Source organism: Lonchura striata, chromosome 3 (genome assembly GCF_050655825.1).
Source record: "Lonchura striata isolate lonStrDom1 chromosome 3, ASM5065582v1, whole genome shotgun sequence".
NCBI lineage: Eukaryota > Metazoa > Chordata > Aves > Passeriformes > Estrildidae > Lonchura > Lonchura striata.
The window spans coordinates 45,779,935-45,795,622 of NC_140705.1; the positions used below are offsets into that span (position 1 = coordinate 45,779,935).

The 15,688-nt window shown below is 38.5% G+C and overlaps 1 protein-coding gene across 2 annotated transcripts in view; it reads right to left on the reverse strand.

The window, feature by feature from the left end:
- Positions 1-58: 58 nt before the first annotated feature.
- Positions 59-15,688, reverse strand: part of REV3L (REV3 like, DNA directed polymerase zeta catalytic subunit) — a 114,549-nt gene continuing 98,919 nt past the window's right edge. For both annotated transcript variants that reach the window (XM_021555506.4, XM_085575017.1), the window contains exons 23-32: positions 13,136-13,380; positions 12,050-12,158; positions 10,969-11,175; positions 10,221-10,330; positions 9,134-9,248; positions 7,583-7,720; positions 6,567-6,757; positions 5,238-5,484; positions 3,635-3,844; positions 59-1,224 (exon numbers count right to left, since the gene is read on the reverse strand). In XM_021555506.4, the coding sequence (XP_021411181.3) occupies positions 1,084-1,224; positions 3,635-3,844; positions 5,238-5,484; positions 6,567-6,757; positions 7,583-7,720; positions 9,134-9,248; positions 10,221-10,330; positions 10,969-11,175; positions 12,050-12,158; positions 13,136-13,380 (1,713 nt within the window). In that variant the 3' untranslated portion in view covers positions 59-1,083. The remainder of the gene's footprint in view (positions 1,225-3,634; positions 3,845-5,237; positions 5,485-6,566; positions 6,758-7,582; positions 7,721-9,133; positions 9,249-10,220; positions 10,331-10,968; positions 11,176-12,049; positions 12,159-13,135; positions 13,381-15,688) is intronic.

The following is a 15,688-nucleotide window of genomic DNA, read 5'->3' on the forward strand; positions in this document are numbered from 1 at the left end:
ATTGTGTGTGCCAGAGAAGGAAACAAATTGAGGGTAAATATTTAAAAAAACCCATATAATTTTTTACCATATCATTTTATTCAACTTTAATATGGTTTCCATTATTAACTTCTAAAACAAAATGATTTCCAGTTTAGAAAACAATGCACTGACCACATAATTCCTTTTCCATTTTATACAGTTATACAAATATTCTAAATACACATTTTGTCAAGATGGTGGCAAATAAGATTTAACTGTACAGTACATAAGGAAAGAAAATATTTTAAGCATATTTAGAAGCAATAGAAATGTCTATACAAAACAAGCAAAAATGGAATAAAATTTTATATTTAAAGTATTGCAACAGTCCCACAGGTTTGTAACAAAAATGTCTTTGCACAGTTCCTCACAATGCCCCATTAATAGCTAAAGCAAGACAGCAATTTTTAGAAAATAATGTTTCAAAATGCTACACATGGTACTACTGTTTGCACAGTCTGATCAAAATAACAATCTACTTGGAATCAAGCAAAACTTAGGAGGAGATATACCAACCAACTTTAAAATTATCTGTATAAAAGTCATTGCACATTATTTTACTCAGTTGTTTGAAAAGTAAAAAAGTGTATTTACAAAATATTTCGCAGACAAAATTATAAAGTGAATGGATAATATATAAGTAACACGTCTTGATACTGACAGTTCAAGAACACACACAAATGGTTTTATCATTTCAAGAGGTTTTCAGTGCTCCTTCCTCCAGGAAGTAAACTTGACTTCTACTTTGAAATGGATTTACAAGATGTTACACAGAGCTATTTCAACATCAGCATTATAAAACATTATGTTAGAAACATGAAGAAGAAATTTTTACATCTTAAAAAGTGAGCTATTCATAGATCAACAAATGGGTTGGGTTTTTTTTTTTTTTTCAATTTAGCTATGGTAAATGTTCCTTATTCTCCAGGTAATAAACCCAACAGTTAAAATGGAAATCCTGGACTAGGTGAGAATTGAAAAAGCACCATGCACAATAGTCTTAGTGTGGTAAACACTGACGAAAAAAAAAAATAGCACCTGGAATCCTGTAACACAGATCATTTAAAACTGGTCAAGCAGCTGGCGCAGATAGGGTGCCTTTGACAGTTCTCTGCTCACTCTGGAGAGCTTGAAAAGTACTGGGCAGTTGAGGGAGACACACTGGATCTGCCGATCGAAGCAGCCTGTGCAGTTCTTGCATATCTAGATTACAGGAGAAAAAGCAAAACAATTATTTAAAATGACATAAGCGAGGCATAAACCACTAGGGACTACTAAAATCCTCCAGCCTGTATCAGCAGAATAGGCACAGCCCTTCTGCACAGAGGGACCCACAGCAGCTCCCTTCTCTGCTTCAGCCTCTTGGGCTGCTGCCAGACAGCTCACTTGGCGGCTGGTGCGGGGCTGGCAGCATCACCCACTGAACTTGGCAGAGAGCAACAGCAGGAATCTACAGCTTGGGTTTCAATCCTGCTAATTAAGTTTTACTTGCATGTGGTGGCACTTGAAAAAACAAGGTAAACAAGTTGATGGGTTTAAGCAGGGCAGTGTGTTCTATTTGTGATAATCTTACTGTCTGTAAAAGTCTCCTAGTGAAAAAAAGACAGAACTCTTGTCCTGCAGTTATTCTCTGCAGAGAAAAGGGACTAAAAATAAATTACTCATTTCAAGATAAGCTTTAATTGGAGTTTGATCTAGTCACAGTCAATCAATCCCAACACAGAAATACACAGGCCACAGCAGTCGCACTGCTCTCCTTGTTCAAGGAACTACTTGTTAATGCGGCTTGAAAGTACTTTTAACATGAACAATAATAAAATAAAATGAATAAAAGACTAAAGATATTGGAATAAAATAGCAGCAGGCACAGTTTTTCCAAAGGTAGACACCTTTAGGAAACTAAAGGCCCCTACTTTGCTATTTTATTTTGAACCTTTACAGCATTTACCACCTCCAACACTTCTCTCAAAATCTTAGAAATATGATTCCAACACCTGTATTTTGTAACATTAATATATTACACAGTTTATCCTATCACTTGCCTAGCCTGATCAATAAACAAACAAAAACTGTATCCCTCTGCTTTTCCTTTCCATGTTCCATGCTGATGCCAGGGCGGCATCAGCACCAAATCCCTGCAGGCTGACAACAGCTGGAGAGGGGCAGCCCCTCCTGGCCCAGTCCCACGGGTGGCACCTTAGGGATACCAATCCTCTGGCCTGCAACTGTCTCCAGAAGGAACAGGATTTTAACAGCTGGTTCCAGGCTTGTAATCTCAGAACTACATCTATCCTAGTTCTTCTGAAAGAGGCTGTGACTGGTTTAAATGCAAGGGACCAAACTAAATGGTGCTTGAGGTGAGTCCTAAGTTCAGTTTGTGTTGAAGGGAGAAGTCTATGGTTTTAACTTAGAGCATGTAATTTTTGAGTGCAGTTTAAAATAATGTACAGCTCAATGCTGTATCAGTTTTCTGCTGGCTCCAGCAAGTTTGTAATCTCAAAGGGCTAAAAATTTAAGATGTGAAGGATATATATGCCTTCATACTAAAATAAGACAGATGCTCTTACAGAGACATCAAACACTGCTTGGGACAGGATCCCAGGCCGTGCTGAGCTGTTGTGTGTTGCAGGGACAAGAGAATGTTCTACTCAAACTCACGGATCCTTCTGTGAGGCTGGACCAGCCTGCCCACTTTCTGCTTTACTTCAGAACAAGAGCAATGCAAAGGGTTCAAAGTACCACAGGAAAACACCAGAACATGCATTTTCTCATTTCTGCCATTCACAATGCAGATAAGGGCAAATATTACAAAATACAGCAAGAAGTCCACACCTTAGAAATTAAATATTTATAAAGTGAATTAAAGTGCATTTTTAGCAACCCCATGAGAACCTATCAAATCAATGCTTAGATTTAGGGACATTTATATCACTGACATTCAGACAAGTCTTTAAAAGGTTCACGTGCTAGAGCTAAAAATAAATTTTAACTAAAATATTTATTATTTATAAAATATAACAGTATGAAAATTAGGTGAGTGTATGCATATGTTTCTACGAGGGGAGGCATTGTGTTTTGCAGTCATATATTCATGAGCACAGTCAGCTACCCTCTTAATTGACTTCTAGCTCAAGGGGAAAAGCAGTTGGAAAATTCCTATTGAGTGGAAAGGTAACAAGAAAATCTCCAAGCTAAACCACATCGATGTTTTACATATAAATAAATAAATTTTCTGACCCAAACATTTTTGTTTCTAGAACATCATCTGTTATTTTAATGCAAAAAAAAAAAAGAGTGAATCTTTTACACTCTCACAGTTCTCTGTCATTGAAGTCATTAAAAAAAGGAAGCTACAAACCATATAAGGTACTCTTAAAAAAATCAAAAGAAAATGAGAAAAGCATCTTCTGTTCTGATCCCCTTCTTTGCCTTAGCTTTCCACAAAGTCTAGGAGAGTAACACCTTCAATAGCAATGGGTAAAGCAAACCAGCTGCAGCACATTTAACACCCGGACCATACTTCCAATTTCTGTTTGGTGTATTCAGTAATGCACTGCTTTGAAATTTCAGCCCCTGTCTTGCTGACAGACATCTGATAATGCTTTAATCATACCTGGACCAGCTGTTCTTGTTTACGCTCCAACTCTCGGATTTCTTGGTTGAGAATCACTGCCACATGCTGTGGCTGGCTTCTGCATTTATTACAGATCCCATACTGGGTCAGTTCATCACACACAGGACAGTGTAAGGTCGTGAAATACTGGGAGATGGTGCCTTTGCGTCCTTCTAGCTCAGTGTGGGCAGCTGAGGCAGCCTTCTGAATCTGTCAAGAAAAATAATTAAAAGGTAATGAACTTCCAAGAGAGCAGCTTGCCTTATTCCTAGATTACATACTCTTTTTTTTCCCAAAGGAGTAAGGAAGTGCAAGATGGCCTGCAGGGCCTGGGTTCATATACAAATATGAACACAGATCACAGTACACTGAAGAGTGCAGCACAAGCCCTGAAATGATACACTGAACAGAACCCTCCCCAACCCCTATTTCACAGGGAACTGTAACCAGAAAAATCCTTGGTCACACATGCTTAACTCCTGATTTCACCTCAAACTCTGCTCCTGCAGCTGTGATCTGTGCCCTGGCTGCAGCTCCAGTGTCTGCCTTCTGGATGCTGCCTGCCCTCATCTGAGTGTCTGTGCCGGGCAGTTCTGGGCACAGCTCTGCCATGGTGCCTTGATCCATGGCACTAGCTCATGCTCTGATTTCCTTGGACAAGGCCCCACCACTGGCCCATCACCCTGGGAAGTTCGTTCTCTGCACTTGCTCCTGCTGCTGCATTACTTTTGCTCTGTGCTATCCTTCACTCTCCTGCTGCTCTGCTCCCTGTGACTTCCTCACTGCTCCTTGGCCTTGCAGAAAGCCACGGCTCTTTTTACCTTTTTAGAACAGCTTGTTTGGAGATACTTAAGGTGACTGCCATGGTGCCATTGGAAAGGTAAAGAAAAGGAGAATTGAAGTCAATCAAGGCTGTATTGGGAAATACAGCTATACTGCTATATTGCAGTGGGAACACGATGTATTACTATGCTGCTGAAGTCTATTCAGAGCAGAATAACCAAACTACGCAAATATACTGTCTTTCACCATCCTTTTTTGTCAGGGGAATCACAAACTAAAATCCAGCTATCTAATGCTTCTTTTCCTGCATCTCAATGACTTCTTTTAGAGAAGTCATGTTTGAATATTATTGGTTTTAAATTTCTGGTGATACAAATTTTTAAAGTGTTCCTGCTGTTGGGGCACGCTACCTTTTGTATACAGAGGAAAGATCTTCAGAACATTTTGGAAAAACAGGAGTTCTAATATCTAACATAGAGATATTTAAAAGGTGGTATGGCCAAACAGATGCACATACATATACTGCTAAAAATACAGAGTTATGGCAAAATATTCTCTTAAACTATAGAAGGGATCAGGAAACAGAAGATGACTGTGATCAACCCTACAGAGAAGGGATGAAAAAATTGATCTGCTATGTGGAAAAAAAAAACCATGCAGAAGATCTAAGAATCAGGACTACATATTTGAGCATCAAACACTGTTTTACAAAATAACCTTTGCCGTTGCCTCCTATTAACCTCATTCCACTGAAAGTCACAAGGGCAAACACTGCACGCAGACGCACTGCGCTTGCTGACACTTGTTCAAAAGCACTCACCCGGGGCAGCTCGTGGTACCAGCTGAAGACGTCTATGCCAATGAGTGAGAACACCCTGGCCAGGGGGGGCAGGATCTGCTTGGTGATGTAGTAGGTGGCGTTGAGCCTCAGGCTGGGGTCCTGCAGCACTTCGAGGGGCCGCCGGACGAGCTGGATGAGGGGCAGGCCGGGCGTGCCGTACACGATGACGTAGGGCACGCGCTCCCCGACGCGCGGCTCAGAGCGACGGTCATAGGCAAGCATTCTCCTGTCAAAACACAGCCTTGAAAATGCATCCAGAGGCAGATTCATAGTTCATTTGCCTGTAACCTTCCCCATCTGATTAGATGGGCTGCTCTCCAGACAACTGGAGTCAGTGCCTATTATGAAGCACAGGACCAAAATGTTTCATTTTTAATTTGCCTTGCGATTGGACCTAAATTTTAGAACTTGGGACACAAACCCTAAACATGGTCTGTTTCAGGTCACTTGGATTTGCATGTTTTCTAGCTACCACTTCCTTAAACAAATATTTTAATAAAGAACAGCCAGGGTACTAAAAGGAGCTCAAGTACAATTTGTTTTCTGGTCAAATTCTGGTCCTTTGCTTTCTGAGACTGCTTGCTCAGTAGAATGGTACCTGCTTCAAATTGAATTATCCTTTACTTAGAAAGCAAAGGACAATTCAGTTTGAAGTAGGTATCAGTTTTGGACTTTGACAATGTTTTATTACAGAAGCATAGCTTAATTGGAAGATCTTTTGTATTAAGCAAGGTGAAAAAATGTTCCAGCTTACATTATCTACAAAAGTAGATAATGTAAGCTGGAACATTGTCTTATTACTGATCAAGGATATTAACAGGATGAAATATTAACTTTAAGTAAGGTACTTCATTAAAAACGAAAAACTATGCCTGGTAATGCATTTCACAGCACTAAAAGACATCACCACCACCATCTGTAACATATCTAATAACCCTGAGTGATGAATAATCTTGGAGAGTCCAGCCCTTGTACAAAACCCAAACTGTAAGTAACAGAAGTGAACACACTATTACAGTGTTCTGATAAGACTTTCCTCTTGAACGTGTGGCTCTTTACAGGACCATCTCTTTTCACACACAGAAGAAAACCAGGGACAACTGCTTCAACAGTATATGAAGAAGACATCTGACTGCTACCTGTAGCTTGACAGTACAAAGGTCAAGAGAAAAAATATCCACAGTCTGCTATTTAATGTGTCAATACAAAGATCAAGACAAAAAAAACATATGAGCTCCTACCCATAACCTGTCAGCATAAAGGTCAAGATAAGAAATATCTATGATTAGCACTTCTTGATCTCATTACCTGGTGATTTCCAGAGCAGGTACACAGGCTCCAGGTTTGTATGCTGAGCTTCCTCTGTACTCTTTTGCAAAGATGAAGTCCTGCATGCTGGCTTTTCCTTCCAGTAACTTCATGCATTGATTCTGAACATACTGCTTGATCTGACTTATGTCCCGTGTTTCAAACAGCAGCTTGATAGAACACTCAAGAATCTGTACAACCAAAAGAGAAAGGTGATAAAAACATGTATGTTTGAATAAGAAATAATTAATTGCAATTAATTCAGTAAATTATATGGAAATACAAATACAGTGCTTAGAAAAAAGTACTAATGGTGAGCTAGGATATTGATAGGACAACAGGTTGCAATGTCTTCCACTCAAAGACATTCATAAACACTTTATTGGACAACTCTTTCCTCAGTTTGCCACATCTTTCATGACATCCATACTCCAGCGCTTTGTTCAACAATTATAGAAGTTTCCAAAGTATGAGAGAAGATGTTTTTCCCTGCCATCTAAAATATTTTGCCATGACTTTAGTAAACCATTCTATGTCATTACCTTTTTTACTGGCATAAATTTCTTTTAATTTGGCTAAGAACAAGATTTCCTAATTTTTTTAACCTCTCAATACACAGCTTAAAATAAACAGGCAAAAAAAAGGGAATTCTTAGCTGAACTAGAATTATGTAAATGAGCTATTTGGAAGACAGATCAATGTGTCTCACTTAACTGCATTATTACTGGCAGTAATAAGTCCATTTGAAGTGAACTGGATCAAGAATTGTCTATGAGAGGGCTTACATGGACCAAGGCTTTTTATGGGATGAAAGATAAACTGCAAAATATAAATCCTTGTAATGCTGTAAAAGCTCTTCAATTTATCTTTCAAATAGCTCACACAAGAAAAGCAGATGAAGATTAATTAAGACAACTCTTAATCTAAAGGACTAGAAACTTTGAGAAAGGACAAATAAGAACTGAAATAACAGAAGATTATAATTTCATTCAGGAAGAAATCTATTAATATTTTACCTTGGAAACAGCAGGACAGGAGTCCCTTCGGACTGTCTCTATGCCTTTTGCATCAAATACTGGGTCCTTCTGGTCCAGTGTTTCATACATGTAACCCACGTACCTCTTTTTAGTTTGCAAGACACATGGCAAATAGACCTGGAATGTTTAGAAAAGAAGACAGACCAGTCTGGAATGTGTTGGGAACATAGAAGGCTTCCTAAGGAATAGTGTGCTTTGTTGGATTGTTTGTTGGGCTTTTTTTGGCTTGCATTTTTTTTTTTTCTTAAATCACTACAACTGATAAAATAGATCAAAGCACTCTTAAAGGATAGCTGAGGAAGTTGGGATTCTGTGGTGTTCCATTCTTAAATCACTTTACATTTCATTTAGCTGAAGCTCAGATGGAAAGTGACACACAGTATAAATTGTTGCAAGTACCTTTACTTTTCTGGATTGCACCTGTCACCATTTCTAACGTAACTCTATTATCTTTCTTTCTTATAAAGACAACTTCATTTTAAACACCAGAGAAGAAAATGCTCCCAGCAAAAGTATTGGCTTAGAACTTTCTGTTTGCAAACTTAAGGAGATGCCAAAATCTGCTAGTACCTCCATTTGGAGAAAATATGCTTTTTAAATGCCTGTGCTTGGAGAAGAGTTTTCTCAGGAACGGACTTAAATTTAGGGTCATGGTCTCTTTTGCTTTTTCTCCAACCTCTTATTTTATTCTTGATTGTAGTAAGTATTCCTTGACTACTTTCAAATGAAAGAATGGAGAACAATTTCTTCTTTGGAGTGTTACTGGGATAACACCACATCTTCCTGACTCTCATGGAAGAGGAAGCAGTGAGTTTAGGCTGCCTCAGGCTTACAAATTTTGACGGACCTTGTTGAGTCAGGTATGTACTTTGGAAATATCCAGACCACCTGAACTAATGCTAACTGACCTGAACACCTTGCTAATGACTTTACAGTGACAAACTTCCAGCAAAATCAGTAACGTATTGCCTTACTCTTCTAAAAAAGATCTGTTGTGGTTAATATTTCTTCCAAAAGCCTAATGAATGGATTTTTATGACTTTTCATTTATAGGTGTATGTATCACATGGACATATGCTGAACTGTGCTAAGGCTGGCTGAAAAATATCAGGCTTGTAATTAACGCAATGGAACTGGGGACGGTGAACATTTCCTCTGCTAAGTTGCACACAGTGATTCAACTGTAGGTATACAATGCCAAACTGAGGGAGATATTTCCAAAAAGTGATGAGATAGGAATTCAAACTGCCTGATGCTGCCAGGACAACAAGACACTGATGTGAACTTAAGAATATTTCTTTTTGTTGTTCACACTGTAGTGCTCCTCTGAAAAGGTCCCTGAAGCATTAAGGAGCTTGCAATATATCTACAGAAACAGCACCTGACTTGTTTATCCTTATGTACATTACGGTTTAGAAAACTCTTTTACCCTCAACTTTTTTAATGGGCTTTTCTTTTGTTTGGTTTTTGTTTTGTTGATGTTGTTTTGATAACACCTGACATATTTCAAGCAAATTATTTTCCTTTTACCTTTTCAAACTTCAGTTTAACAGGCTTGGGATTTGTTGCTGTTACAGCTTCAGCAATTTCTTGACCAATCTTAAAAGACTGCTCCTTTGTGGCTCCTTTCAAGAGTACAAACATGCTACAAGAAATCAGACATAGGAAGTGAGTGGAAATCTATTCAACACAGCTCCTGAAAATCATATGCTATAGTTTCCTGGTAGCAAGGCAGGGATGTCATTATGAGCTGTACTCCCTTTCTTCAGCTAGAAAAACCAAAAATCTGAGAGACTTCAGTGTTCAGCATGAGATGAGGAGTGCCAAAGGGCTAATGAATGCTGTGACTGTCTGATGAGGCAGGGAATGGACCACTCCCACGCACTGCAAAACTGGAGCTCCCAGGAAAGAATTGTAAAGAGCTTTGGTATACCATTTTTCCCCCACTATGGGCAGCAGCAATTTTTTTTTTTTAATGAAACCACTATGAATTCAGTATCTTTGAAATGTCAAGTCTTTTATCAGATCTAGCTAAAATCAGTCACTGGATTCCTAAGTTATTAATAAAAGACAGCCAGACAAGCTTTGTTTCCCAATGGCTGAAAAATTATCCAAGTGTGGAAGTGTGTGGAACAGAGATGGATATGCCTAGAGCATGGCTATTATTCAGATGAAAGACTGACTGAGAAAATGTATGTCAGGCAGCCTAATAATATCTTTGCATTCTCTGGAGGCTGCTTTTGAATTGTATCCACTTCTGAAGCTTAAAACAGTGACTTCCCCAAAGTGCAATGCCTACTACTCTATTTTCAAAAATAAAAATGGCATCAGAAACAGGCACAAAAATAATAATAATTTGGTAAATTAGATTTATATTAATTCACAACTGAAGAAATAGTTCACCCCCTCTTTCTGTTCCACGTAATTTTCAAAAGGAAACCTTTAAAGCACTTAAAGAAACATGAGCAAACTCGGTATTATTCACTTTGCAACATCCAAAGAAGATCCACATACCCTTTTCAGCATAATAAATTTGCCTTGTTGAGAAAAAAGCAAAATCTATCTATGAAGAACTATTATGATTTTAAAACACTTTAAGAAGCAGATCTTTAATTACCTGTCTGTATCACCATATACAACGTGAGCACCCCATTTTTTTGTATCATTCACCAGTTTAATGGCACGCTCCAATGTTTCTCTGGCTTTGTGGACAATGCTGTCTCCAATCTGCAAAGTTAGATTGGAAATCTTTATTCTACTGCTAAACCAAATACTAGCTCTTGGTAAACACAATCTAACCATGCTCGATCTTGTTATGAAAATCACTGTATTGAGATGATATATTTTCTTTCATGGTTTAAATGCATAAAATAAATAAAAAGGTCATTTAATTTACCCCAAAATAACAAGAACTAAAAGAAAAATGATCAAAAATTATTAAGTATTAAAATAAAGAAGAATTTGTTTTAAACTTCTTAGAAGTTTATAATACATATTAAAAATCTATGGAGGAAGACAAGACTGCTAGGATCATTTTTTCTAGTTTTTGGATTCTGCTGATTCCTATGAAAACTAAGAAAAAGCTGCAATGCTTTGTTTTATTTCCACTGTAAGAACTGTAATCCAATCTACCTTTGGAAACAGTTCTATAGTGATGCCAACTCCAAATGCTTCTCTACAGGAAAAAGACAACCAACATTTTTATTTTTCTGGAAGATCACAAATAAATCCTAAGTGGCTGATTTTCAGTACTACAAATAAAAGCAGCTTTTCTGAAGGTATTTAGATAGTTTCAAATAATAATATTATGTTCTCTGACTAGTGTCTTTCAAACATTTTTATACATTTTTACCTGCAACCCTTACCTCAGTGCATGGCATTCTTCCAGAAAAATTAGCAGCAGTATAGCCAAAAGTAAAATTAGCTATGTATTTAAGACCCAACTGACGAGCTTCAAGCATTCGAGTCACAGCCTTGTCATGCTTATAAGCCTTCATTGACTGCTTCACCATTATCCTGGTCTTCAAGATTTCTTCTAGCATCCTTGGCAGCACACCCTTTCTTACTGAAGGCTGCCGTAAAGGGAACAAAGAAAAACGTGGTGTTAGAAAGCCCAACATAAACAGTTAAGAGTAAAATCAAACCCGAGAACTGTTAGTTAACCACTGATAGGAAGACAAATTAAATAGCAAGATGCCCCAGCTACTAGCAGTTTGGCTTTTCTCACAAATATTACACGTAACCTTGTAATATTTGTACAGGCAAGGCTCTTAAAGGCAAAAGAAATAGCTTTTTGTTCTTTGTATTCATCAGCCCTGCTGATGCAATGTTTAGATAATGTTTAGATAACCTTATTAACTAAAATAGAACTTCAATATTTAGCTGTTAACTTTTTAAGTATTAAATGCTGAAGGAACATTATCTTTTAAAAATTCTGCAAGTATTCTTTACTTAAAGTTTTTGTTTTGCATTAAACACAGGTATGCTGGTGATTGCCTAAGTATTTTTAACAGCTCCAGGCCATATTCATCACACACCAGCCAGCAGGACACATTACAAAATGAGAACAATAGAAAGCAAGCCAGGGAGTCTCATTTCCCAAATCATTACCCTTTGTCTAAGAAAGCTTTCTGCTACACAGGCAGGAGAAAAATGAATTGTTACACACAAATAATTACTGTTTGATCCCTAAACTGCACACGTAAAATACAGTTAATTATAGATGAAATAAGCCTTCAGTATGAAGGAAAGCATAAAGACATTTTACTTCCTGAGATGCCAGAAGTTCAGCACTTTGACAAATATCAGAAACATTGTGAAATGAGAGAATGAACCTTCCCTTTCTGTCTACTCTCACTGCAGCAAAATATCAACTACAATATCAATTTGATCTTAAGTCAGCCAACAGGCAGTAAAAATGCTGTCACAGAGCACTAATATCATTACCTTGACAAAAGCTACTCCACTGGGTGACACTGTGATATCATGTCTAATCTGGTAGAGTAAGTCAGGAGGTACTCTCAGAGATGTACAGCCAAATTTGAATGCATCATACCTAATAAAGACAAAATTTAAATATGAAGACAATTCATTCATTTACAGACTAATCAAGCGAAAACACCAGTGCACATTAAAATGCTAATAATACCAGCAAGGACAGAATAATCTCAGGTATAAACAAACATAACATAATTTCATTTTTTTTAGCTACATACAGAAGGTTCTAGGAACAAAGTAGTAATAAATAGCTGAATTCCAATGTATGCATTATTTATCAATTCTGCTCTGTGTTATGAATTATTACCAAATACTGAGTTAGTGGAGGCATGTACTCAATTCTGTAATCCCCTATGGAAACCATCCATGTTTACCAAGTACCACACTGCACTTTCTTCCTAAAAATTCAGAATTTCAAATTAGGAACTTGAAAACCTGATGATGACACCTAGCAATTATTGCAGGCATTTTTCCATTCTTCAAAATACTGTTTTATAGAGGTAATTATAATGAGCAGTGAGATCTTTTTCCAATTAACAGAGTAACTGTTAAGCTCAATAAAAGATGCTACAAAGAATAACACAATTTACCTTTTAATTTTTAGTAATCAGAACTCGAGTGAATTACAAGTGATACAGAAACAATCACAGTTCAATAAGGAATAGCCCCAGTCTAGTTTTGAAGACAGATGGTGGATTTATAGTAATTTTAATTTATTCTGAAGCAGTATTAAAAACCAGCATCACCACAATTATCAAAGAGGTGTTACACGCACAGAGCTGTTTCCAGGGGTTTTTAAGAGGAACAGTCTAATAGTGCATTTAATTAAAAATACAAATTGATTTGTATATGTATGTGTATTACATGTGCACACACCCACATGGTAGATTTTTATCATCTGTATTGTGTAACAGAAAATGGTGTCATTCATACATGCCCACCGTTTCCAATGGCAACCAGGGGTTCTCAGTACCTTAGAAAAGACACTCAAGTATCTACAGAATCAAAGATCATGAGAAAAGAGTAACAACTTACTTTCCTAAGTTTTCAACATGTCCCAGGCAGGTGGAAAAGCAGTAGTTGTATGCTATGACAATGGAAGGATACAAGGACTGGAAATCCAAGACAAGAACAGCGTTGCTGTAGAAGCGGGATTCTGGCTCCATTATCAAGGGAACACACTGTGGGGCTTTCATCTGAGCTCGCTGCTGGACACTGGGAGTCACAGCAATGTAGTTCATGGGCTTTGCAATGCGCAGCATCACCGACTCCACACGGTACTGCACAACAGTTTGGATATAACCGTTACCATCAAAAGTGCAGAACAGACCTGTATTAACTAGTGCAAACACACACCTACATTTCCCAAATTTAAAGTACAAATAACTACTTTTCCAAAATAATTTGGATATAACCATTACCATCAAAAGTGCAGAACAGACCTGTATTAACTAGTGCAAACACACACCTACATTTCCCAAATTTAAAGTACAAATAACTACTTTTCCAAAATAAACAGCGGTGCTCTTAATGTATATTTTAATTGTATTTTGTATCACTAGATCATCTTTAGGTCCCTTCCAACCCTAACTGTTCTATTATTCTGTACTCTGTATTACATAGAGTAGAACTTTTCCATGTGTATCCTCTTCATTTAGCCCTTATCATTGAAACAGAGTACTTTTTATATATGGAAAAAAGAATAATCCAACAGGCTTCAACAATATATGGGGATGGCCATGCTACTGTCAGTGAATGAGTATTTGCTAAACTGTACTAATGTCAGACCTGCAGATCACCAAAGAAAACACAGTATAATATGCAGTAAATGGACTGGGTGTCATGCTTTCTCCCTGATACCACAAACAGTACAGAAAGCATAAAACAACAAACACCCTGTTCAAGATACCACAAAATATTATATGTGTAGCTGGCAACAAGAGAAAGAAATCCCAGCCCTATTTATCTGTGTATTACTCAATGCTTTAGTAAAGTCTTTACAAGTACAAATGGGCAGGTATGCACTGTGTCCATTCAGAATAAAAACCAAAACAGCTGAAAACATACATACATGGTGTGAAAACTACATACATGGGTGGCAAGGGACTGAAAAATCATGAAATATCAAAGAACAAGTCTATGTAATTATAAAATCCTGTGCTTTGTAAGCAACTAAATCACTATTAAAGACCATCTGCCTGACACACTATGTATTCAATCATTGTACTGAATGGATTAGACATAATTTCTTTAACCTTGAAGTTATTCATGAGCTTACAGAACCAACAGACTTAACAAGACCCTGCACTTTAAACAGAGGTTGGGGTATGATGTTAAATTAGGGAGCAACATAAATTGCCACTGCTGCCTTGCACTAATTGCACATTAATTTGTGTCCAGTGATAAACTTGGATGTATGACAAGGTGGTCAGGGACTGGTTGTGGCAAGAGGTAGATTTTGGGTTTTTTTTCCCTAGTTTTCGGAGCATTGTAGAATTTAGGTTGGAAAAGACCTCTAAGATCAACCAAATCAAACTGTTAACCCAATGCTGCCAAGCACCACATCTACACATCTCTTAACTCCAGGGATGGTGACCCTGGACAGCCTGTTCCGATGTCTGACTATCCTCTTGGAGAACAAAATTTTTTAATACCCAATGTAAACCAGCCATAGAACAAATTGAGACAATTTCCTCTTGTTCTATTGGTGCTTGGGAGACTGACCCCCACCTCACTACAGCCTCCTTTCAGGGAGTCTTAGAGAGCAGTAAGGTCAGCCCTTAGCCTCCTTTCCTCCAGGGTAAAGGATTCCCCACATCCCTCAGCTGCTCCTCATAGACTTGTGCTCCAGACCCTTCACCAGCTGCATTGCCCTTCTCTGGACTTGCTCCAGCCCCTCAATGTCCTTCTTGTAGTGATGGGCCCAGAACTGAACACAGGATTTGAGGTGTGGCCTCACCAGTGCTGAGTACAGAGGGACAACCTGGTGGTGCTGGCCACATTATTTCTGACAGAGGTCAAGGTGCCACTGGCCTTTTTGGCCACCTGGGCACACACTGCCTCATGTCCAGCTGTTGACCAGCACTCCCAGGTCCTTTTCCCCTGGGCGGCTTTCCAGCCATTCTTCCTGTGGCCTGTAACCTTGCATGGGGCTGTTGGGAGCCAAGGGCAGAACCCTCACACAAGTGGCCTCAGCACATAAACCCAGCCTGTCCAGATCCCTCTCTAGAGCCTTATTACCCTCTAGCAGAGCAACACTCCCTCCCAACTTGGAGCTGTCTGCAAACTGACTAAGGGAGCACTTGAGCCCATTGTACAGATCATCAGTACGATACAAACCAGGACTGGCCTCCTGTTTGATGCCCACGCTGAATGCACCAGTGCAGATGCACCTCAGTTCAGCTATTGATCCTACCACCATTTTTTAGGCAGGGGGAAAAGCTCTAATCCCTGCAAGACCATTTTCAGGTGCATCTGTGCTTCCCAACACATCAATAATCCTTTTGTCTTTGCTCCCATGTAGACCTACAGCCCCTACCTCCACTGAGACAGCAGGCTAAAGGACTTTTCTAGGACACTCTTTCTCAA